We start from the raw sequence: 23,903 nt of genomic DNA on the forward strand, positions 1-23,903 counted from the left end.
TTTTATCAATCAGGAGAGAAGAGTAGGCTCAAAGAACAATAAATGAAAAGGACCATGACTTCTCTGTAGATCATCTCACAAAATTGAAATTAAATGTAGCCCATATTTTGGTTGTAAAAAATCCAAAGTGTATGCATGCTCTATATGATGGTTTGTTTATCTATTATTTTTTTTACAAAAACATTGAAAACTCTGTCTAAAGTCTACAATGTTGGTAAATGTGTGGTCTTACTGTATCTGCAGCGTGTATGTTTTCTTGTTGTGTTTATCCCGCTCTGGCTTTCTGTCTGAACGCCAGCTGCAAGTGATAGTTTTCATGTCTGCAGTCACACAGCTGAAGTTTCTGGGCTTCTGGGGAGGAGCTGCAGCACACATACACACAATCATATGATCTTTGGAAAAGGCTTTAAATATAAAGTTTCATTGAACTGAATTAATACTAACAGCTCAGGTAGTTCCATGTGCGGCTCAAGGTTCCTGTGTTGTCACTACAGTTGATTAATAGAGCGTCAATGATTGTCTCTGGTTTGGTCAGGTTTTCTACAAGGATAGCCTTGACCCTGTCACTAATGCTGATAAGAGGGTGTTTGATATTATTGATGGTAATACTGGTAATATTGACTCCTCTTGGGGGAACACAGCAGAACATGGCACTGGTGCCTTCTCTCAGCACCTGCCCAGAGGGAAAAATCTTGGTCCCATTTTCCCCCTGGTATCCTGTGGAGAAGTGCACAAACAGAGGCACTATTATATTAATGATATATATTTTTATTACAGACTTTCTGCCATCAATGTCCAGGCTTTGCACAGGATGTGAATTGCAACATGAATTTTCAGTGAGTTGCAAAACACTGATGTTAAGATTGTTAAAAGGGAAGAGAACGCCTCACTCTTACAGACAAAACTGATGGGTGTTATTAAGTGACATGATCTTATCAGAGACATGAAAAACTCATCTATTCCCATGCATTTGGTTTAGTTTGATCAATTTACAGACAAATAAAAGTAATTATTTGTTATTTAATAGCTTAAATTCACATTTGATAGTGATAAAATAACAATTTAGGGCAACACCATCTCACCTTTATTTGTTTTCCAATCACTCCATGGAGTCCAGACAGACTGATTGTAGAAAAGTCGTATCCTGACAGAGTGATCAACACACTCCAGAGGCAGGTCAGAGGTCCATGTGTGGTTATGTGAATCCATGATAGGTACGCTAAAAATTCTCTGTTAAAAAGAACGGAACAGTGCATGCAATTTTAGAAAGCCTGACATCCAGACAAAAAAACAGGTTAAGTACTCACATTGTAAGTGATGGTGTTGTTTTCAGTGCGGCCAATCTGGATCTCATAAACATCCTCCACTAAGCTGCTGTGGTTCAACTGCCAGCTCACTGTGAGGCTTTGCTTGTCACTCATAGCCTGCAGATGCCTTATGCTCAGCCTTGGCAGCTGCCAGACTGGATCACAATAAAACCAAATGATTCAAAGTTGCAGGTGTAACGTTTTTAAAACTAGGTAAATTAAATGAATCAAACTCACCTGCGTCAAAGCAGCATCCACTCAGATCTTGAGAGGACATTAGATACAACCAAAACAGGTAAACCCTGGACATCTTGAGAAGTGCCATCCTCTTAAGAGAGAAATGATGCTAGCTTGCCTTTCAGTGCTTACACTAACTGAAAGTATCATGAGTCAATGATTGCTGGCAGCCTGTATGAGTATTGCATCACGACTTGACATCCCAACACCCAAGAGACGTATTACTCATGCAGGCAAAAAACACCAAAACACATTTGTTTGCCACAATAGTTTTATACACTTCACAATATTTATATGGCACATCACAGTTCTGATTACACAGATTACAAGAAAAAATATCAAACAAAATATTATTAATGTTGACAGTGCATGAAGCAATTTAAATACAATAAATTATTATAAAAGGGGACCAACAGAAAAAATTCAGCCATTCTTTACAGAAATCACTTACAATATCAAATAGAAAGATTTTTGGCACTTAAGTGAGAAAATTAATTACAGGATTTTTAGATGCTCTTCAAACATAGTGTGCATAGGTAGCTTTTCCATAAAACTATACACATATTTAACATTTATATAACAAGTTTAGCTTTTTTCATTTAGATGCTCACAATCCTTTATAAATATTGTTAAAGATCACATGGAGAAATAAAGCACTTACATAGTTTTGGGGGAGCTCTCAGACATTTCTTTTAAGTGCTTATGGGAAAAATGTGAACATCTGCTCTGATTTCCTGGTGCTCCAGCTCTTGGCATCAATCTACATCATTCATCATAAAAGTGCAACAAACACCTAAAGAATCAAAGCAGACGTAATCAAACATAGGAGGTCTGACTCTAAAAGCTGATTTACAAAGAGTATGTTCACAAAGAGGCACAATGGTGTCCTCAGACAGGAGGATTAATGGCTGACATGTACACTACATTTTAAAAGGCACATTCATCTGTGGACACTTTTTCAAACAAACTTTTCCCTTACTTAGTTATTAAGGGTTTTTAGAAATTAACTTACTTCAGTTATATTTTGATGGATGCACACATACATAAACATAACCAAGCAACAAATTACACGTCAGGCGGCTTACATTACAGTTTCAGAGATAAACAATATTCTCCTCGCCCACCTCCTCCCCATTCTGTCCTTCAAGGGAAAGGTAAGCCTGGGAGGGAAGGAGGGGGGTCATAGAGGGAGATGAGGAGTAGTCATCCTCGTACAGTCCATGACTGGTGAGCTCAGACCTCCAGGGACCCAGGGGTCCCCTGTCCGATGGTGGGCTGAAGTCTGCTAAAAAGAAAACAGAAAAGGTTAAGCCTTGGACAGTGATAGAATCACCAAATCTAATGTGTTCATTGAGAAACCTAATACTATGGATAGCATTAGTATCAATGTGTGCAATTCTGTATAAATGTACTATTTAAGCACCCTGTTTGAGCTCACAGTTGTAGTCACTGCAAATTTTATCAATCAGGAAAAACTCTTTCTGAAAACTCCTGGTATTTGTGCATAGGTAATTCCAGGGTATATACAGAAAATCGGACATTAAATGTAATACTTTTAAGACATTTTTCAAGACCCTCTTTATACATTTTAAGACTCTATTGCATTTTCATTGTCTTCATTTTCTGTGCTGATAGTAAAAAAAAGTGACAACAAAGCAAACATAATAGATATATTTCTTATTGAAATATGCAAATAAGGCTTTCTTAGAACTTGAGATTCGGCTATGAAAAAAACCCTGCTACCATATAGAATCTGAATGTAAGGTTTTTTTTTTTTATAACTTTAGTAGCATAAAAGTGGATATACCACAATCTAGAAGAACCTATTCACAAGTTTTGCACTGCAGCCAAATCCAAAAAGTGGAACAGAATACATTTAGATTTTAAGAATTAAAAAAAAAAAAAAAGCTATAAATGCCCTCTTCAGTATTCTTAGAATACTCCTTATTATCCTGTTTTCTGATTTGAGAGCGCTGATGTGTTGGTGAGCACTTTATTGTTGCAGCTGATCGGCCATAACTCAGTTTGAGTTGTTCTGATTTCAGTATTTTACTTCCAGAAGTCTACGTGGACTGTAACCTCTTTAAAATTCAAAACAACTACATTTAAGACCTCATATTCTTTCATTCAAGACTTTTTAATTACATTTTAAAAGCGTTAATTGATTTATCAACTTTTATGCTTTTAAAGACCCCCCCACACATGCTGGATTAAAATTATTACATACTTATAACTCTCACTTATTAAAGCTCCAGTGAGGAGTTATTAGCTGGACATCAGACTTGAATTAACACTGATGACTCAATGTTGATGACTCAAAAGCAAATTATCATATGGAAATAATGTTAAGCACCTCTTCAGATCCATCAAAATTCTGGAAAGCAGTTAATACAAGTAAAAATAACTCCTCAAATACAATTCCTTCCTACATTAAAAAACAAACAAACAACTGCTTAATAGATAAAACTGCAGAAATCTGCCTTGCCTTCAATGAACACTTTGCTGCTGGGAATCAATTTGACATGATGTACCCAGGAACTTCTGCTAATAGTAAGCCTCTCACTCATGCTAAACCAGTAAATAGTACCTCTACATTCACACTGCAGGACCTCTCATCCTCTGCTGTGAGGGAGGCTCTTCTTGCTATTGATTATAAGAAAGCAAAAGGAGAGGACAATCTTGAACCATACTTTTTAACACTCTGTGCGCCTCTTATTGCTGAACAAGTCACTTATCCGTTCAATCTCTCCATTAATACTGGAGTTGTCCCTCAGGTCTGGAAAACAGCTCATTTTGTTCCTTTACATGAAGGTGGTGATAGAAATAGTTGTAATAATTATTGACCAATCTCAAAACCGTCCTGTCTTGCAAAAATCCTGGAGTCATTAATCAGTATTAAGCTAAAATCATTCCTCTCAAAAACTGTATTTTAAGCCCAAACCAGTCCGGTTTCAGAGCCAAGCACTGTAACAGCCACTACATAAGCTGTTAACAATATTGTGTCTGCCACTGATAAAGGGAATTTCTGTGCTGCTCAGTTTGTTGACCTCACCAAAGCATTTGACACTGTTGATCATACTGTTCTTCTGCAGAGGTTAAGTGATGTTGGCTTTGATGGAATGTCTTTAAAATGGTTTCATGACTACCTGTCAAACAGGCAGGATCAACAATTCACATTTAAATCTCACATCAATTCACTTGTTACGAAATTAAGACAGAAATTAGGATATTTATACAGACACAGTAGAAAACAAGTTATTGAAGCCACTTTTTTGTCAGTTTTAGAATATGGAGATGTGATCTACAGGCATGCTACAGCTAGCTCACTTAAACCACTAGACTCAGTGTATCATTCCACCCTAAGATTCATTACTGGTGACAGTTACTCAACTCACCACTGCATCCGGTATGACAAAGTGGGCTGGCCCTCATTATCAGTTAGACGAGACAGGCATTGGTTACTTTTTATTTACAAAGCTCTGTCTGGACATCTGCCATTATACCTCACCTCTTTATTGAATGTGTCCACTAGCCATTATAAAACTCGTGACTGAATAATGCTTGAAAGTCCAAGAGTAAACACTAAAACTGGAGAAACATCTTTCAGCTTTTGTGCAGCTTACACCTGTAATACTGTACAAGCAACACTAAAACTAAGTTCAGTTATTAACATAGGACAGTTTCAAAACATAAGGAACTACTATGTACATGTTAGTAACTGTTTTTAAACTGTGCTCCACTTATTCTCAAGTATCTATGTCTATTTGCATTTGTGTTTCCTTCTCCTTGCTTATTCATTGGCTTGCATTTACTATTTTAATGTACTCTCGATGTCATTGAAAATGAGAAAATGCTCTCAATGGCATCTCGAGATTAAATAAATGTTGAATGAATGAATGAATGACTCTGTGGGGTGTTTGAAGTTACATGATCCCAATGACACACTGAAAGTCAGATGGGGGTCAGGAAGTGAAGAACACCAGTTAGGGATGAATGAAAATGGAGGAAAGTTAGTACATTTTATCTCCAGGTGAACCAATACACTGCAGTTATCATCAGAAAATTTCTACATACATCAAGTATGATCCTACACTTTACAGAAAAGTGACATTTCACACAGGTAAACTGATTAAGATACTACAAATTACTTAGTCAAGCAGACTTCCTACTACATAGCTAGCTAGATAAAGGGAAAGAAGAGTTGTGAAAAATTAATGTGCCGAGCTAAGAGGAAAATTTTACACTTTTAACAGCTCTTCTTCTCTGTTTTGTCATGGACATGCATGTAATTGAAATGGGGATATACTCCTAGGCAGATGAACCTTGTAGGATAAGCAACCGAGTAACGATGTGCCTTTCTATGAGCCAATTCTTTCTCTCATTTGAGAGCAAGTTTCCTTCCTTCCTTCCTTCCATTTTTTTTATTATTTAATACAAACATAACAAAAACAAACTGACACTGAATGAAGACCTGGGGGCTGAAAGACCAGCTCCTATATCTAAGCCTAATCAGCAACGCTGGACAGACAACAGCTATAGAAACACAAGCAACATCAGGGTTTACTGTGAAAAACCATAATGAACTGTACTAAACTAGGGATTGGAACAATTAATTGATGATTGGTTAATTGGTTGTTAAGAATTGGGTCGATCACGGGGAATTTAGTCGATCTGATGTTGCCATTTAATAAAGACACTAAACACGTCTTACTCTGCACTGCACAACAATATCTACTGTCATGTCATTGCGAGTGGGACCATGCCTTGTTCATGTTTAAGAGCCCTAGGCTTTCAGAGGGTGAAAATAAATAAATAATTGAGAAACACACTCATTAGTTACCTGTTTTTGTTATTGTTTTTTCTTTTTGTTTGTTAGGGAAATGTTATATACAGTGCTTAATAAATCTATTAGACCACCTGTCATATTTGTCTCAAAGACCATCCACTATCATGAAGTGCGGACTCTTTCATTTTCAGTGAGCTCTCCACATTTTACCATTTTGAACAGGAATGAGGAATTTCAAACTGAATTCACCCAATTTGAGCTGGCTCACTGGGCTGCTCTGAGAAGTCAGAAATTAATCAAGCATAACATTCAACCACTAAAACTAGTTTTTCTGTTCAGGAATGCAAGTAAATAACTATAATTTGACATAATTATCAAGAAATATTAATGTGCTTTACTATTTTTTCAGTTTTTTGTAAATCAGTAAATTTGAAAATTCATGGATAACAATAATAATTATATTTTAGCATTAAAAATATCATTTGGGTTAAAGAGTTTCTACATATTGGTGTTTTAACCATTGCAGAAACATAAAAAAATGATTTTGGTACTTACTAATGCTGTTAATTTAGGACAGCTGTGGCATAAACCTTACTTTGGTTAGGGTTAGGGTGGTCTAAGAAATGTATTAAGCATTGTATATATATGCCCATGTATGTATGTTGATCATTAACATTATAGATGATCGAGGTAGCAGGTTTCTTCCAAACGCCCATCCCTATACTAAACCAAACCTGCTTGGTGGAAACAGGCCATACACGAGTATTATCTAACTCTGCTCCTCCAGGCTTTATCAAAACTTTTAAATCCATGTCTGCTGCTGTTTCTGCATAAACTTTTTAAACTCTCTGCATGAATGTGTCACTACTTTCAGGACTTAAAAATAGCTCAGTTATCAGTTTGTTCCCCCAACAATCTGAAAGGCTTGGAGAGTCATAAACAGCAGAGAAGTGCAGCACTTCTATAGTGCTTCTCTTTGCAGAAATCACTTCCTGTGCCCCATCCAGAGGTCTTTGCTGTGAAGTGGTGTCATCTGCAAACAACCTACAGTATATGAGCTACTACAGCAAAATACCATTTTTAAATCCTGAAATTGCTGCTGCTGGGAGATAGGTGTCATAATAATTAACAGTATGTTGACTAAGCAGCCTTTTACATTTTCCAAAACAAAAATGTTGATAAATATTATGTGACTGATGTGGAGCCCAAAAACTGACAAATAGAAAGTTCCTCATTTAAGCTTTAACACCGCAAATTGCAAAATTCTCAATATTGGCAAAAGATTTCACATGACTGACAGATGTGAAAATAAAGTCTTACAATTTTCATGCTGAGGGTAACCAAAAGGTTAGTATTTGGTATACTGCATCAAGGGGAGTGCTCTCAAAAATCATGGGAGAACAACCAGAGTGCAAACAAAAGCAATGTTAAAAGCCATATTTCAAGGCTGAATCAAACCTACAGAAATACAATTTGGGATTTCTTCTAATGCCCATAGGTATGTTTTTTTTTTTTTTACAGCTGATGTCTCCACATTGGAAGAGCTATGACTACACTTACTGCTGGTCTTTTGTGGCTGTGTGTTGACCCTGCTGCTGAGAGAGTGGATGGGGTCGTTCAGGGTGCAGCCATGGTTGTTGCTGTAGTTTGGGAATGTCAGACCATCTGCAGGCTGTTTGCTGTGAGCCTGACTCAGCAGAGTGTTCAGGCTGTTGTAGAGACTGGCACTGAGGCCCATGTTAGCTGTGTAGCTGGAGCTGCGCAGTGAGCCGTCATGGTTCTTCCTTGGCACTGAGATCAGATGCTGGTGCTGGTTGTTGTCAGAGGGTGGGTGGAGGCAGTTCTGCTGAAGGGAGGCGAGGAAAGCTGCCTCGTTCTCATATACTGAACAGCTTCCATCCAGGCTACCTGAGCGACTGTGGCCAGACACCTGAGACATGGAAACAACACCTGATATTAGTGCTTTTCATAACATTTTCATCTCCACCTTCCTGTTGTGCCATTGCCTCGTTTTCTTACCTTGTATCCATCCAGTGGTATGGTAACAGGCAGGCTGCTTTGGCGGTTGTGCCTCCAGCTTTGCAGGAGCCTCTGCTGGGCTTCAATCTTCTCCCTCTCTCTCTCAACACTCCTCTGACCCTCTCTAAGCCGCTCCAGATTCTGTTGATACTCCAGCAGCTGAGCCTCCAGCTCCTCACGCTCACATCGCAAACGCTCAGCTTCCAGGAGGCACTGCTTCTCCCGCTGTTCCAGCGCACTCTCCTGCTCACTCTGGGAACATAAAGAGCACTTTAAAAAGGGAATGTGGCATGGATTGTGTTGGAGCAGTATTTGAAGCAATGGGATACTAGTATGCTGCATCTCACAGCAAACAGCACCATCTCCTTATTCATAAAACACAACTTTACTAAGGCATTTGATGACTAGAGCTGTTAATTTAACCACCAACAGGAGCCTTGAAATCTTAGAAAAGTACATTACTACAACTTGTTGCAAAGACTTTTTTGGCCATTTTATGCCTCTGTTTTAACCTTGCAAAGCAGATGCAAGCAAATCCATCTTGCAAAGCTCCCATCTGAACCATTTGGGCCCAGTTAGAAAGTGACAGGACCAATCAGCAAAGAGGGGCAGTACTTTCGGGCACAGCAGAGTTGTGACATAAGCAAGCAGCAACAAGAGACCGGTGCAATAGTGGCAGAAGAGATTAGCGTGGATGCTGCTAAAGTGCTAGTTTTATCAGAACTTGATGACATTTCTTTGTTAAAAGAAGAACAAAGAACAGCAGTGAGTTGTTTTCTTTTCAAATACGACAAAAGTCGTGTACTGACATGTCGACAGTCGCCACGGTTCGCATTATGCATTACGTTCTCTATGGAGTTTGCTCCTTCGGTAGGAGCACAGCTCGGTAGCGGCTATGTCACATGTTTAGTTTCTCTGATTGGCCCGTAAAGATGTGACAGACAGAACCTTCACCCAATCCCCCTCCGAGTTCTTTTCAAAGGCACTGCTCTTTCCCAAATGCTGTGTATGAGTGGTTTACCAGATGGATGTTTGAAACAACTCCATCTGGTGTGCCAGGTTACCTCTATTCATGAGACAGACAGAAAGCAACATCAAACCAAGGGAGGAGTCAGTGGGGATGACATGTAAGAAACATTGAGTGTTGGACTCAGACCTGGGACAGCCGTAAAAAATGCACAGTGCAAAAATTTTGTTAAGCTTGTGTCCCTGCATGAAGCAGTTTTCTCCAGAGACTTGGCAAGAGTGTATAGCTGTACTTGGGTGAGTTAGTTGTATTCTCAGGCAGAAACTGAAACCCCTGTTCCACGGAAAAAGGAAGTTATAACGCTTCACCAGAAAATAACACCCGAACTTTACTTAACAGGAAGTTCTGCTGATATCTACACGCTACAAATATCTGATAAGAGAGAGGGGAATTCAGGACATTTTTTTAATAATTTAACAAAAACACTGACTTTATATTCTGCCAATTTTGTTCTATAATTGAGTCCAAAGAATAGCAAAGAGGTGTTTTTGACTTTCTTTTTTTTTTAACTTTAAAAGGACAGCTTTTATTGGGTGTGAAATGACTTGAAAGTGGCACAGTGTATAAGACAGTTAAGGCACATGTACAGAGAAGCAATCACAACATTTTTTCTAGAGAGGTACCATAAGAAGAAAGGTAGAGTACAGACGGCTGAGGCATCAGCATGAGGCTCACCTGTTGTTTCTCTCTGGCCTGACACTCTTTGTCCCAGCGATGCTGCTCCTGTTTTAGCTTCACATGGAGTTTCTGAACTTCATCCACATCTTCTTTCCTCCTCTCTGAGCCCTTCTTTTCTATTTCCTCTTTCTTCTTATCAAAACTCCTCTGCTTTTCCAGCTCCTGGATAACAACAGGAATTAATTCAGTTAGCTCTTCTTTATACTTTGTTTTTGCGTATTATTCATGAACATACAGGTGAGGGCAAAGATGATTACAGCACAATCCTAATGGCATTAAAGTAAATCTGACAGACACAGGCACAAAGCACAGCAGTGTATACACACTAACTGGCCACTTTATCAGGTACCTGTTCATTTGCTTGATAACACAAATAGTGAATCAGCCAATCACATGGCAGCAACTCAGTGCATATAGGCACATAGACATGGTCATGACGACTTGCTGAGGTTCAAACCGAGCATCAGAATGGGGAAGAAAGGGGATTTAATTGACTTTGAACATGGCATGATTGTTGGTGCCAGATGGGCTGGTCTGAGTATTTCAGAAACTGCTGATTACTGGGATTCTCATGCACAACCATCTCAAGGGTTTACAGAGAATGGTCTGAAAAGGGAAAATATCAAGTGAGCAGCAGTTGTGTGGATGAAAATGCCTTGTTGATGTCAGAGGAGAATGGGCAGACAGGCTCAAGATGATAAAAAGACAACAGTAACTTAAATAACCACTTGTTACAACCAAGACATGCAGAATACCATCTCTGAAGGCACAACATGTGAAACCTTGAAGCATATGGACTACAGCAGCAGAAGACCACACTGGGTGCCACTCCTGTCAGCTAAGAACAGGAAACTGAGGCTAAAATTTACATGGGCTCACCGAAATTAGACAATAGACGATTGGAAAAAACATTGCCTGAGTCCGGATATCAGCAGCAACATTAAGATAGTAGGGTCAAAATCTAGCGTAAAAAAACACAAAAGCACGGATCCATCTTGCCTTGTATCAGTGGTTCAGGTTGGTAGTGGTGTAATAGTTTGGGGGATATTTTCTTGGCACACTTAGGCCCCTTAGTACCAACTGAGCATCGTTCAAACGCCAAGGCCTACCTAAGTATTATTGCTGACCATGTCCATCCCGTCACAGCACAGGATAAAGCACCATCTCACAAAGCTCAAATCATCTCCAACTGAACATGACAATGAGTTCCTTGTACTCCAGTGTCCTCTACATTTACCACATCTCAATCCAAAAGTGCACCTTTGGGATGTGGTGGAACAGGAGATTAGCATCATGGATGTGTAGCCGAGAAATCTGCAGCAACTGTGTAATGGTATCGTGTCAATATGGAACAAAATCTCTGAGGAATGTTTCCAGCACTATGTTGAGTCTATGCCACAAAGAATTAAGGCAGTTCTGAAGGAAAAAGGGGGGCCAACAAGGTACTAGTGAGGTGTACCTAATAAAGTGGCCAATGAGTGTAAATCAATTCCTAAATACAGAGAAGAGGGTTAAAATAAAATTACAGTGGTAGGATTCCTCTGAAGACAGCAATTGGAAATTGCTTTCTTACTTGCAACCATAAATATCTCCAGAAGTTAAGTGTCTTTTTCTGAGTCTTCCAGGGATTTTTTCAAGATATATGAAGATAAAAGCGAAATCAAGTGGTATGTCCAAAGTTTCTGCAATTAGCTGTTCCACTTCTTTCAAGACATTTTTTGAATACAGACAAGACCAAAAGCATGAACATAGCCTGCAGAAACCACTCCACACCTCCCCCAGCACAAAGACTATGAACTACATAACTTTGATTTCTAGTTTTGGGGTAACAAAGAATTTGTGGTACTGGACTGGTTTTTCAAAATGTGAAGCCACATTTCTTCTGAAATGCCTAACTAGCTTTGTTTTCCCAGCATTGTCTAATATAATCTGTTGTATTCATGCAAACTAAAGTGCAGCTTTTGTAAAGCTTACCAGTAATACCTTAGGACTTATTGAATCATAAGCACCAATATATATTCATTCTATTCTTCAGCCAAATCAGGGGTCTTTATTTGTTTGTTTGTTTGTTAGCAACATAACTCAAAAGTTATGGACGGATTTTGATGAAATTTTCAGGACATGTAAGAAATGACATAAGGAAGAACTGATTAGATTTTGGGAGTGATCCGGATCACCGTCTGGATCCAGGAATTTTTTAAAGGATTCTGTACTATTGGGAGATGGGGCTAATGGTGGAGGTCTGTGCTCTCCGAGTGCTTTTCTAGTTTCTTTTATAAAGAAGTGGTAAATCTGTAATAGCGATAAAAAAATTTTTGACCAGCTCATTAGATTGACATAGATCTTCAAAACTTATTAGGTATTTTTTTTTATTATCCTACACAAGGAAATGATTCCTTGCTTAGTCCATAGTTTTTAGTAATGATCTGGTGATGCTGGGAGGAAGTGTGGATAGAAAGCAGGCCAGCTCAACAGTGCAATCTCTCTTTGGAGCTGAAACTTCCTACCAATTCTGACCACATTTTCAGACATAGACTAACACACACAGTAACTTTGTTGCTAGTTTTAAAAAGAAGCAGCAGCAGAACTCTAGTCTAACTTCCCAAGAACAGTCATGTATATTGGTGTTTGTCTGAATGTAAAAAATATATATTACCCCACTGTTTTGGAGGGAAGAGAGGGTTCTGAGTGGAGGTTTATCTCCCTCTTGGAGAAGAAGTTTCTGGACTTCATGGCAACTGTCCTGAAGAGTTACAGCAGCCTGCCAACACAATGATGGAGACAGCTAATCACAACGTGCACTACTCTTTAATATGCTACTGAGTGATGCAGTGGCTTTTGATCAATCAGTATCTAGCTTGTTAAATCTGCATCCTTTGGCTTTGCCTTTTTTAGGTCAAGATAGAGAACTGAGAATAAATGTTAGAAGAACTGTAACACAAGAATCCCCCCCAAAAAGTGTATTTGATGTGTAGTAATGAACAGAGTATATTTCTTAGAAACAACTTTTATGGGCTAGTACAACAAAAAGTTAAAGATATGGGATAAAGCATGACAAGTAAAAACATAAGCTATCAAAAGCCAACTCAAGTTGTACACTCATATTTTTATTCTTTTTATTTCAATACTCAGAAAACCCAGTTATGATATTGATCCAATCCTTTTAACAACCTAAAAATGTTCTCCAAGTTCAGTCACGGATAGTGTTCTCACCTGTAGACTATAAAGGAGCTGAGTCAGACTCTGGACACTCTCTGCAACCTGCAGAAATAATCGTTACTATACAGGGACTAATGTATGTTTTAACAATCATGGCTCAAGGGGATTTAAGTATTTAAACCTTTAACAATGTCACTTTGGTGTCTCCTCTCCTCTGCTCAGCAGTAGAACTCCACAGTGCACTGTCCAATCCTGTCAGCTCGCTGTCTGATCCAAGAGAGGTGGAGCTCATACTGAGTGTGCTCAGATAATCAGCTAAAGCAATAAGGAGAGAAAAAAGGCTTAAGTGCCAGTGCTAGTGTTTATGAGTCAAAGTAGTTAATACACACAAGTGAAGAGTTTCAGAGACTCACGCTCAGAGGGAGACTCCTGGATGCTGCTGCCGTGGCTGTTGTAGCTGAAGCCCTCTGGTCCTCGAACAGGTGAGCCCTGACTCTGTACAGAAAGGCCATCGCGAGCCTGCAGAATGGAGATCAGGTTCTCCGCTGCAGAAAAAAAAAGAAACATCCAGTGATATACACTGTAGACAATCTTGCCAGTATATACTACTGCAACAAACCTGTTTTAATACCACAGAAGCAAAAACGTATCTCCCGGACCCCCAAAACTGGTGAATTTATTTGTTTCATTAATTCTAACCTGCATGAAAGAAAGGTTCACTAAAGACATACCAAATTTTGACAAGCTGTTTACAGTAATAAAAGGCAAATAAGTAAGCTGTTTCTTAAAAATAAAGTATAGGGCCTAACAAAAGACCAAATATTTATTCTGAATTATCATCATCATCATCATCATCATCATTATCATATATCCTTTGATGGGTGGCAGTGTTTGTGCAGGACTGTGAAGCTGTCATCAATCGGCAGGTTTGGATGTAAAAGGGAACTTAAGGGACCAGGAGACATCGCTGTCCCTCTCCTCTGTTCTCGTTCTGTAACAGACACTTAGATTGGCATGTGTGTCTTTATGGGGTGCAAAAGAGACTTATTAAACCATATTCGCCAACTGATGAACTACCCTGCAAGGACAGAGGCTGTGATGAAGGGCAGAGTGGAGAGGCATGCAATTGGCAGAAAGAGGCCCTTTTCCAGCATTAACCAAAAAAAATCCTGAACCCTTCTTCATGTCTGTGCAGGGGTGTTGATGTGTTTCTAAATTACTTAAAATGTAACCACTGTGACACAATCAGGAAATAACACCATCTCTCTCTGTGTCAGCGCTCTCTTTTAGCAACAGGATGCTGGCACTCACTCTCAACTGATCGCTACTACCTGTGCACTGCCTCTCTCTCCACTCACAGCGTCTTTGGGTTGAAATATGAATGTATGTTTTTCTTAAAAGTTTCAGTTCATAAAAGTAAAAGTAACAGACGCTGCATTATTTAGAGCATGTAGTATCTAGAAAGTATTAAAAGTTGACAACTTTCAGATTTTTTTCTTTATTATTATTTAAGGAGAAAGTTTCCTTGTTGAATTCTCATAGACATAAAGATAGATCAGGAGTAAATATTTTTTAATTACAGATTTTTGCTTTAAATTTACACACTTAGAGTAAATGAGAATGACTTTAACACATCCTCCAATCATCTTTACATTTTTTTTAAAAACATTTTTGTTTTAACAAGAAAATGAACCAAGGACTTAATAGTAAATACAATTTACTTTCGAGTTTAGAGTAGGTATCCAGAAACAAAAAGAGCCTTGTTTCACCAAATTCCCAGCACTATGTGCACAGTAAGACAGTTCTAGATTAAAAGGATAATGTAAAGGATAATGAATTAACAACAACTTTGTCATTGGAAAGAATCACATATGCAATCAGAAATAAATTACAAATGTTTCATGATATATGGGGACCATTCCTGCAATACCTTGGAAGGCCAGATTCAACAAACCTCATTCATGTAAACACGAACAGCTGAGAATGTGTGGTGATAAATCAAAATGAACGGATGATTAGATAACTTTGGGGAATCTGACGCATGGCATACAATTTAAAACAAAAAAGATCTCTCCCAGATATATATATTTTTCCATAGTATATGAACATGAATTAAGTTTGCAGCAAATTAATATAATAAACTTTAACTGGCATTCATAAAATCAGTGTTATTTTGTCGACTAAAATATTTTCGTCATAGTTTACGTTAATGTCATGTTTTTGCTGACTAAAACTAAATAAAGATTAAATGAGAAGTAATTATGATGACTAAAGCTATGATTAAAAATATATACATTTTTTTTTTGTCAATTACAACTGTGATTTAAAGTAGATATCTTGGTTGACTGAAAGTACCGATATTTTTGTGGAATAATAAAGACTGGACATGGACGGATAGGGGGAATGAGTGGGGGCTGGATCCGGGCCCCACTTACCGATCCCAGAGTCCCGGACTGAAATATGAACGAATTTACCATCTAGGAAGACATGTGTACATGCCCCATGAAATGATCACGGGCAGTTTGTCACAGTTGAAGTGTAGTATGTGTTCTCTGCAAGACAAAAGCAATTGTGGATTTGGTCGACTAAATTAACATGACATTTTCATCAACAAAACTAGACTAAAATGAAAAACAATTATTTGATTGGATCTTGACTTAAATGAAAAATGTTTTACTCAAAAGACTAAGAATGGAACTAAATCCAAATTCCTTGTTTAAACTAACACTGCATAAAATTAAAAAACAGAACCTCAACACTTTTTATAATGCTAAAATAAAAGATTGCTGCAAACTTATGAATTATTACTATTATTATTATTTTATTTATTTATTTATCTATATTATTTATTATTATTATTATTATTTTTTACATTATTACATTATGAATGTATTTAATGGTAGTGGCGATGACTATGGCTATAATATTGCTTGAGTATTATTCAACACTACTGTGTACTGTTGTAATTTGTACTGTTATTTTATTTGAATTTATTTATTTTTTTTTTTTGTTTGTTTTTCTTTTTGTTTTTTTGGTTGTTTTTTTATTATTATTACTATTATTTGTTCTATGTATTATTGCTTGTTTTATTGAAAACCAAAATAAACACACTATTGAAGAAAAAAAAAAGTCTATTTCTATGGTTCTGGATCAATTCAAAATTTCCAAGAATCCGTATTTTTAAACATACTTTACTACATTGTGAGTGTAATTTCCACTGCAGACCCACTGCAAGTATTCTCCTCTGGGGGCTGTCACAGGCACTGATGCTGCAGGGGTGTATGGCTTGTTAGCTGCACTGTTAGCATTAGCAGCGCTAGCTCAGAAAAAGACTCACTGTGGATTCTACAGCCCCAGGTAAGAGGGAGCCTGACCTGACATATCCGCTTACTGTATAGACCAAAGTAATCTTACACTGCTTCAGGAACAGCAAATATGTCTGAATTCACATCATACAGACATGTTTACCCAGAGTTACTATCAGCCAAAAACCGCTGACTGCTACGAACAATAAAAACAACTGGATCTAATGTCTGGTTCCACATCAGTGATCGGTGTTACAGTTTAATGCGTGACAATTTTAACTATATGACTATATGAATGCATCTGGGTTAATAACCGATAACAAAAAGTTAAAGAGCCCCTTTGTTTAGTTTTTTGATACATCATATCTCCTTAGCATATCTCAGACATAACAGAAAATGTTAAATGTTTTAACAATGTTGTAACTGCAATAACGACTGAAACAAGTCAACACAGTCACTTGTTAAAACATAACACCTGCTCTCCTACAGCATCATAAACAGTAATGGTTTCAGATTAATCATTGTTTTTTTCTGCTTTATTCATGTTGAAATATTTTGCAATTCAAGCACAAGTTACTATTTTCTTTGCTATATTTACAATTAGATGATGAAAAAATGATACAAATATGCTAACAAGCATCATTTTGAGCACATTTTAGTAAGCTATTAGATGTCAAATAAGGATTTACAGCCCCTTAATGCACAGCAGACTGGAGGAGATGCTGAAAATATCTCCTCTTTATAAGAATTAGGGAATGTGTTGTGAATCTAGAAATTGTTTGAATTGAAAATCGATTCTGAATTGTATTTTGACCTCCCAGACTCTGAATCAAATTGAATCTCGAGATTCTTAAAGGTTCACATCTCCAATGTTGGGCACCTCATCTCCTAATCATCTGTTTGAGTCTGTGGGCTCCGGAGGCTAATGCCATTACTACTACCAAGTATCTTATACAACCCAACTTTAAAAATACTGAATCATCCCTTTAAAGTGTGTGCAGCTCCGATCCTCATAAATTAAAGGTATTTAGGCTGCTCACAATAATAGATCTGCACTCAACTTTAAGACTTTTCTGTCTATATGTCAGTGTGGTAATACTTTTTAAAAAGGAAGACTAAAAGTCTGTTCGAAAGGTCAATTCATGTTAATATTCTAGGATGCCTAGCCTTCATTTATAAGATCTGATAAACATTTTGCATGTGAATATGAAGTTTGAATATGTAGCATCAAACAGGCTACGCCGTTTACTAGCCACATATGAGATTTTTACCTTCTCTGAGTGCAGCTGTGAGCAAGGAGGAGGCCTGTCTTGGTGTCTCACTGTCACTTTCTGGTTGTACCAGCAGATGGCGATGTGGCACAGCTTGTGGTGATTGCAGGGTTAACTCTGTAAGCTGAGCATAGAGCTGTAACTTCTCCTCCAGGCTGTTGCAGATTTGCTGGTCCTGGCCCAACAGAGTCTCTGCAGAAACACAAAATAAGGAGCTGCTGTTGTTTCTGGCTCTCTTAGAGAACAATGTTTCAGTTTATCTTCAAACTCAGGCTCTCTAAAGTTTTCCTACCTTGGAACTTGGTGATCTTCTGAGCTCTCACCTCAGCTGCTCTCCTGGCCTCCTCTGATTCAGCAGTTCTCTCCTCCTCCTCCTCTTCTTCAGGACAACTGCCAGGTAGACCAGGAGGTTAGAGAATAACTCACATTAACCAGGCACACACATGCACACACAGTCCCATTAAATGCATACCTGCAGACTTTACATCACAAACATGCACACACTCACCTCTCTACAGCTTGTCTTATTTGTCTCATCCACGCATTCCTCTCATCTTTGCTGGAGGTGTGAACTTCATACATCTCTGGTCCCACTGAGGAGGCGGAAATGAGGAACATCCCTCTCTCCTCATTGGCTACTTCTCTCACGATAAGCTTCTGCAGAGGGATTACAGGAGGCTTCTGGTCCTGTAAAACGAGATAAAAACCACAAAGACAGGGTATAGGATAGTAAAGTACAAAGGTGGATTTGGTATCTTTATTTTCAGAGCCTTCTTCAGGGTGAGTCTTTCTTACCACAGCAGCAAATATAAAGCGCTGATCTTTTTCTTGAAGAAAGACTAAAACATCAGTGAGCAGCAGAGCCAAAGTATCTGAAAATGGAGGAGAATGAAAAATAAGACTGGCTGTTTGTGGAATTCAAATGATCTTGTGGGAATGATGATTTCATGCACACCTTTAAGACGTCCCGTGGCAGTCTTCCAGTAGATGAGCCCTTTATACTGCAGATCCCTGTGTGTGCAAAGCAGGTCCTGTTTGCGGAAAACCTTGCCATTCTTAAGCTTGGCAAAGCTCTTGTTCTCAAGCCGGGCCAGGACTTCCTGCAGCTCCTGACACCTTTCGTGCTTATTCACTGTCAGATCCACAGCAGCTATTATGTCTCGGATCTGAGCCAGAGCACTCGATAGGTCGGAGTATTCTTGACTTCCCTCTTAGGAGGGAAAAGTAACAGAAAAATTCATGTTAGGATGATGTGCTCCCCTGAATAAACAATGTTTTCAGTGAGATAGCACTAAGAATTAAAATAAATTCAATTGTTTTGAATCTTTATAGATTAGACAATAAATTAGCAGCCTTAATCAGTATAACACGGCGTACACAGGTAGGTTGGCCCTTAATCCAGGTTTAAAAATCTTAATCACTGCTAAAATGTTCTTATTTTGTGATGACTATGGAGCTGGATCCAAAATAAAGGGACAAAACATTGAAAACCTTCAAGACTAAGAGTTACAGCTACTGAGAGTTTCAGGAGTCAGAAAAGAACAGAAATATGGTCTATGAACATAGCACAGCTTTATAAAAAACATTTAATACAAGCAAAAGCATTAAGTAAAAATCAGCTACCTGCCTACTCAGCTATTCTATGCAAATGAGCATTTCTTTGTCTGTTAATTCTTATTGCAAAGTAACACACAAGAAAACACCATCCTCAAGCTTGCCAATTAAACAACAGCAATGTTATTTTACAATTAAAAAAGCAACATTATAAAGAAACTATGCTGCTTCCCTATAAATGTGTAGCTGATTTAAGCTTGCAAACATTAAATATAATTCTAAATTTAATTTAAATTTAAATCACCTTCTCAGACCTTTTTTAGTCAGGAGCCTTTTGTAATCTTCGCATTATATCCTGGGTGTTGTGTGTCTCATTGTCGCTCATCTGTGTTGTTTCTCTTTCGTTCCCTATGTCCCTATTTATTCATTCCCTATTCCCTGATTCGGTTATTCTGCACTTTAATTGTTGTGCTATATACAGTAGTTTTGTGTTTTGAAAAGTGTTAAGCAAATACAATTGTGGCACTATTGTAATATGATTGAGTGAACATACCCTGGGTGTACTGCAGTATCCTCTCCAGGAGCACTGGATACTTGGTGATGCGCTGAGTGACCAGTAGGATGAATTCTGGCACCCCTCTCCGTCTAACCAGAGAATTGTTGCTTTGTTGCTGCAAACAGTGAAGTCAACAACACAATGAGATTAAAGGCAATTTTATTTGAATAAAAGCACAAGAGGCCTGAGCTTACTTTGACAAAGTTTTGTAGTTTTTTGTTTTGTTGCTGTAGCTCTTTGAAGACGTTTACAGCCTCGGTGTGATGGCTGCAGAACTCTCCGTACACCTGCTTCATCTTCTCAGCATTCTCATCAGAGAACTAAGACAGAAGCAAAAATTAAAATTGTGTGCGTGACTAAAGACATTTACCTGCCTGTGTTTATTTATTGTCTTCTCAAACCTGCTGAAGCAGCACATCTCCAATCTGATGGATGAGGTAATTTCTGGGGTTTTCGGGTTGGGCTGCAGCCTGTCTGCGCTCCTGCAGTGCACCAAAGAGGTTTCTGTGAAAGAGCAGCAGGGGGTCTAAGCAGGGGAAGATCCGAGCCACACAGTCCAGGTCCAGCTGCAGCTCCTCAAGCATGCCTCTTCTGAAAACCTCTGACATGACCGTTAGCGTTTGGATGTGGTGCAGCTCTGTCTGCATGAGCTCTGTGAGGAAACAGAGAATAGATGTTCATGTTTACAGGCACTTAGGCAAAGATCTCTTTGGGGCTAAAATAATCTCATTGATTGAGAGAAACTGCACGGAATAATGGGATCACTCTGAAAATCTAACATCTGGTTAAATCCAAGTGGCTAATTATCTGGCTCAATAACAATTTATTCAAAATAACCCCACACAGGTAAAGGCATTTTTTTTCAGTGATAGCGAGATCAAAAAGTGGCATCTGGTAGTCCATTGAGGGAGCAGCATCATGTGCTGCAAATTCAGCGTCATGAGCTGTTTCAGTGGCCCTTAACCTGTGACCAAATGCCTATGTTGCATTGTCTTTATTGACAACAGAAATGCGAACATAGTGATGTTTCTGAGGTAATGTATGAATTTATTTGGTATGGTATTCACGTGTATAAAACGTAGACCTGTGTTTCTTTGGTATCTTTGAAATGACAATTAAAAGTAATATCATAAACATACTATATGCATATTATTGCTGATAATCCCAGTAAGCCAGCAAATCAAACTAACAGGTTAAGAACCTGATAGCCACTCTGACTGAGCTCTAGAGATCCTGTGTGGAGTTGGGACAAGCTTCCAGAGGGACAACCATCACTGGAGCCCTCCACCAATCTAGGCTTTATGCCGAGGGCTGTATGGCAGAGTGGATAGACGGAAGACTCTTCTTAGTGAAAAACACATGAAAGCCTCCTTGGAGTTTGCAAAAAAGGTGACCAGCCCTTTGAACAGTCCTGGTTGTGCCAAACTTCTTTCATTTGCGATTTATGGAGGCCACTGTAATCTTTGGAATCTTTAGTGAAGCGGGATTTTTTTGTAGCCTTCCCCAGACCTGTGCATGCAACAATCCTGTCTCTGAGTTCTGCAGGAAGTTCCTTAGAACTTATGGCTTGGTTTTTGCTCTGATATGCATTGTAAGCTATGAGGCCTTCTATAGAAAGGCCTGTACCTTTCCAAATCGTGTCCAAACAATTCAATTTACCACAGGTGGACTCCAATCAAGGCGTAGAAACCTTTCAGCAAAGACACCAAGAAATAGGAGGCACCTGAGTTAAAAATATAAATATAGCTTGAGCAAATGTATTAATATATGCATCATAATTAAGAAAGTGACGGATGAGTTTCACATAGCAGTGCCCTCCTTATGACATGCCATTGACCTCAGCACATGCTGCTGAAACAATGGAATACATGCCACTGAAGTAATGACATATTCCACTACTCTCTTCATGACATTCCAGCCACCACTTTTCCATCTCAGATGATCTTTTTTTAAAACCATTTTGAAGTTTTTCTAGGGTTGCAAACTACAATCACAGATCATGCATACTGTTCATATACACCGATCAACTATAAAATTATGACCCTCTATGCAATGCCTATTCTGCTTTTACAAAACTTCTACATTTTCAGATGTTCTCACACTTGTCATTTTTGTTTGTGAAGTTATAGTCATTGCTGGTGGTGCACTGGGGTGCATTATTTTGAAAGGTGCTCCTAATATTCAGCTCGTCTCATGAATATAATGAGGTGGGCAAAATGTAAAGGTGGACATAATGTTATGACTGATAGTTGGATGAGACTGGATTAAGAGGAATTCTCCCACCATAAATCACATCTTGTCGTTTGATGGTGCGTCTGTCGTATTGCCTGCAAAACTCCCGACTGACTGCCAGGCTCCAAGACTCCACCTCGAGTCCCAGCAGGTCGGCTGAAAGATCATTCAGTAGTGAAGCTTCAACAGCATCTGCAGAATTAACATAATATACCATTTTATTTTCCTTAATCCAGTAATTGCATTTCATTTCAAGATATTTAACAACTAAAATCTGCTTCCTGCATAGGCAGATATTTCCAGTTATTACAAACAGTTCAGGAATGGCTTTTTACATCTTGTAAGAAGATTTTTTATTTTTTTTAACAGGAGAATGTGGCTAAGTGTGATGAAACATTTTTGACTAGAAATTAGACAAATATGCTTAATTAGATTAGATTTTTGCAGCCATTTTTAACATTTAATCATGACACATTAGAGTGAAAGCTACTCTTCCTTACCCTGTGTGATGATTGGTTGCTCAGCTGATGTGGGTGTCACCGTGACCGGCGTTCCCTCATCAGATAACGAGCCAGTAGTGCAAGTTGTCACATTACACTCACTGTCCACTGCTGCTGCATCACTCAGCCGTCTACACAGAAACACAAAATGTTATAAACACTTCCTTCCACTTCAATGCAGGCATTTTTATTGTAATGTCAAAAGTATAGGAGTATTGATAATCTTCAAAAATGTAGAAAATTCATTATTCTACTTCAGTGTTTGAGATATACGTTGGTGTAAAACATGCTACCTGCTGTCTATAGAGATGGAGAGGCTTTTAGAGAGGGGGTTTGTGGTTTCTTTCTTCTCTTTGGTCATCGTCGGAAGTGTAGAAGAAGAGGAGAAAATGGAGGTGGAAGAGTTGTCTTTCACAGAATCTGGAGGAGGAACCCGGACAACAAGCAGGGAAAGGATTCAGTCACTTTTTGGCGCCTTTCCTATTCTACAAACAAATACTCCAAATGTCTGTTTTGTGTTGAAAATCGTTGTTTATATATCCATGCAGTCACTGAATATAACAGTAACTGGATTATAAAGCTGTGAGGAGGTCTAGTTTGCTATTTTCAGTGTTTAACAGGGCGTGTGGCCCACAGATGTGACAATATGCTGTTGTAATCAAAGAAGGCTGCATTTGACTTTGACGCCTTTGACGAAATCAAACACTTAGTTTCATATTGATGAAGAAAAAGCGAGAGAAACACTCAGAATTTGCACTCAGGCATGACCACACTCATAAACACAATCCAGGCTAGATCCCCCACAGAGATGGATTAAAATTTAACTTTTTTTTCTACCAGAAGAGGAAAAACATGGAGGAAGGGGGAGCGGGGGTTAAGAGCTGTGACTTTCCTGGTCCACTACAGGAGAAAAAGGGAGGACAGGTAAAAAGTTAATCAATCAAAGACAATGGGGAGGATACTACAGAAGGGGGGCGGGGGGGCATGCAGCAATTTTTGACTCACTCTGTGGGAGAGACAAAGTCTTGCTTTTCATCAGCACTGCATTCCTCTCCTGCTGTTTCTGAGGACAGAATCATAGTAAAATCAGCAGCTGTAAATCAGAGTGCTCTTGTTTCAAATATCAAGTTATGTGCTTGGAACATAACCTACAGTCAATTTATGCAGAGACAAAAATATTAAAGAGACTCCCTCCATGAGTATACTCTTGTTATTGCTGTGATGTTTAACCTGTTTCATAAATTCACTTCTCACCAAGTGTTTGAAATAACT

At 38.5% G+C, this 23,903-nt stretch overlaps 2 protein-coding genes across 9 annotated transcripts in view; both read right to left on the reverse strand.

The window, feature by feature from the left end:
- The window catches only part of LOC121509258 (hexokinase-4-like), a 46,269-nt gene extending 44,594 nt beyond the window's left edge, over positions 1-1,675 (reverse strand). For all 4 annotated transcript variants that reach the window (XM_041786485.1, XM_041786483.1, XM_041786482.1 and 1 more), the window contains exons 1-5: positions 1,545-1,675; positions 1,308-1,462; positions 1,083-1,230; positions 445-717; positions 233-362 (exon numbers count right to left, since the gene is read on the reverse strand). In XM_041786485.1, coding sequence (XP_041642419.1) covers positions 233-362; positions 445-717; positions 1,083-1,230; positions 1,308-1,462; positions 1,545-1,632 — 794 coding nt within the window. In that variant the 5' untranslated portion in view covers positions 1,633-1,675. The remainder of the gene's footprint in view (positions 1-232; positions 363-444; positions 718-1,082; positions 1,231-1,307; positions 1,463-1,544) is intronic.
- A 134-nt stretch (positions 1,676-1,809) lies between these two features.
- The window catches only part of LOC121509870 (rho guanine nucleotide exchange factor 28-like), a 66,954-nt gene continuing 44,860 nt past the window's right edge, over positions 1,810-23,903 (reverse strand). For 4 of the 5 annotated variants that reach the window (XM_041787623.1, XM_041787621.1, XM_041787625.1 and 1 more), the window contains 20 exons: positions 23,637-23,694; positions 22,925-23,051; positions 22,632-22,762; positions 22,183-22,323; positions 20,301-20,551; positions 20,094-20,219; positions 19,897-20,014; positions 18,745-18,999; positions 18,585-18,661; positions 18,298-18,476; positions 18,082-18,179; positions 17,790-17,981; positions 13,627-13,758; positions 13,395-13,528; positions 13,268-13,315; positions 12,711-12,815; positions 10,052-10,216; positions 8,350-8,601; positions 7,891-8,260; positions 1,810-2,829 (listed from right to left, as the gene is read on the reverse strand). In XM_041787623.1, the coding sequence (XP_041643557.1) occupies positions 2,639-2,829; positions 7,891-8,260; positions 8,350-8,601; positions 10,052-10,216; positions 12,711-12,815; positions 13,268-13,315; positions 13,395-13,528; positions 13,627-13,758; positions 17,790-17,981; positions 18,082-18,179; positions 18,298-18,476; positions 18,585-18,661; positions 18,745-18,999; positions 19,897-20,014; positions 20,094-20,219; positions 20,301-20,551; positions 22,183-22,323; positions 22,632-22,762; positions 22,925-23,051; positions 23,637-23,694 (3,150 nt within the window). In that variant the 3' untranslated portion in view covers positions 1,810-2,638. The remainder of the gene's footprint in view (positions 2,830-7,890; positions 8,261-8,349; positions 8,602-10,051; positions 10,217-12,710; positions 12,816-13,267; positions 13,316-13,394; positions 13,529-13,626; positions 13,759-17,789; positions 17,982-18,081; positions 18,180-18,297; positions 18,477-18,584; positions 18,662-18,744; positions 19,000-19,896; positions 20,015-20,093; positions 20,220-20,300; positions 20,552-22,182; positions 22,324-22,631; positions 22,763-22,924; positions 23,052-23,636; positions 23,695-23,903) is intronic. The other variant, XM_041787622.1, reaches the window with a different exon arrangement.

This window comes from Cheilinus undulatus, linkage group 5 (assembly GCF_018320785.1).
Source record: "Cheilinus undulatus linkage group 5, ASM1832078v1, whole genome shotgun sequence".
Lineage (NCBI taxonomy): Eukaryota > Metazoa > Chordata > Actinopteri > Labriformes > Labridae > Cheilinus > Cheilinus undulatus.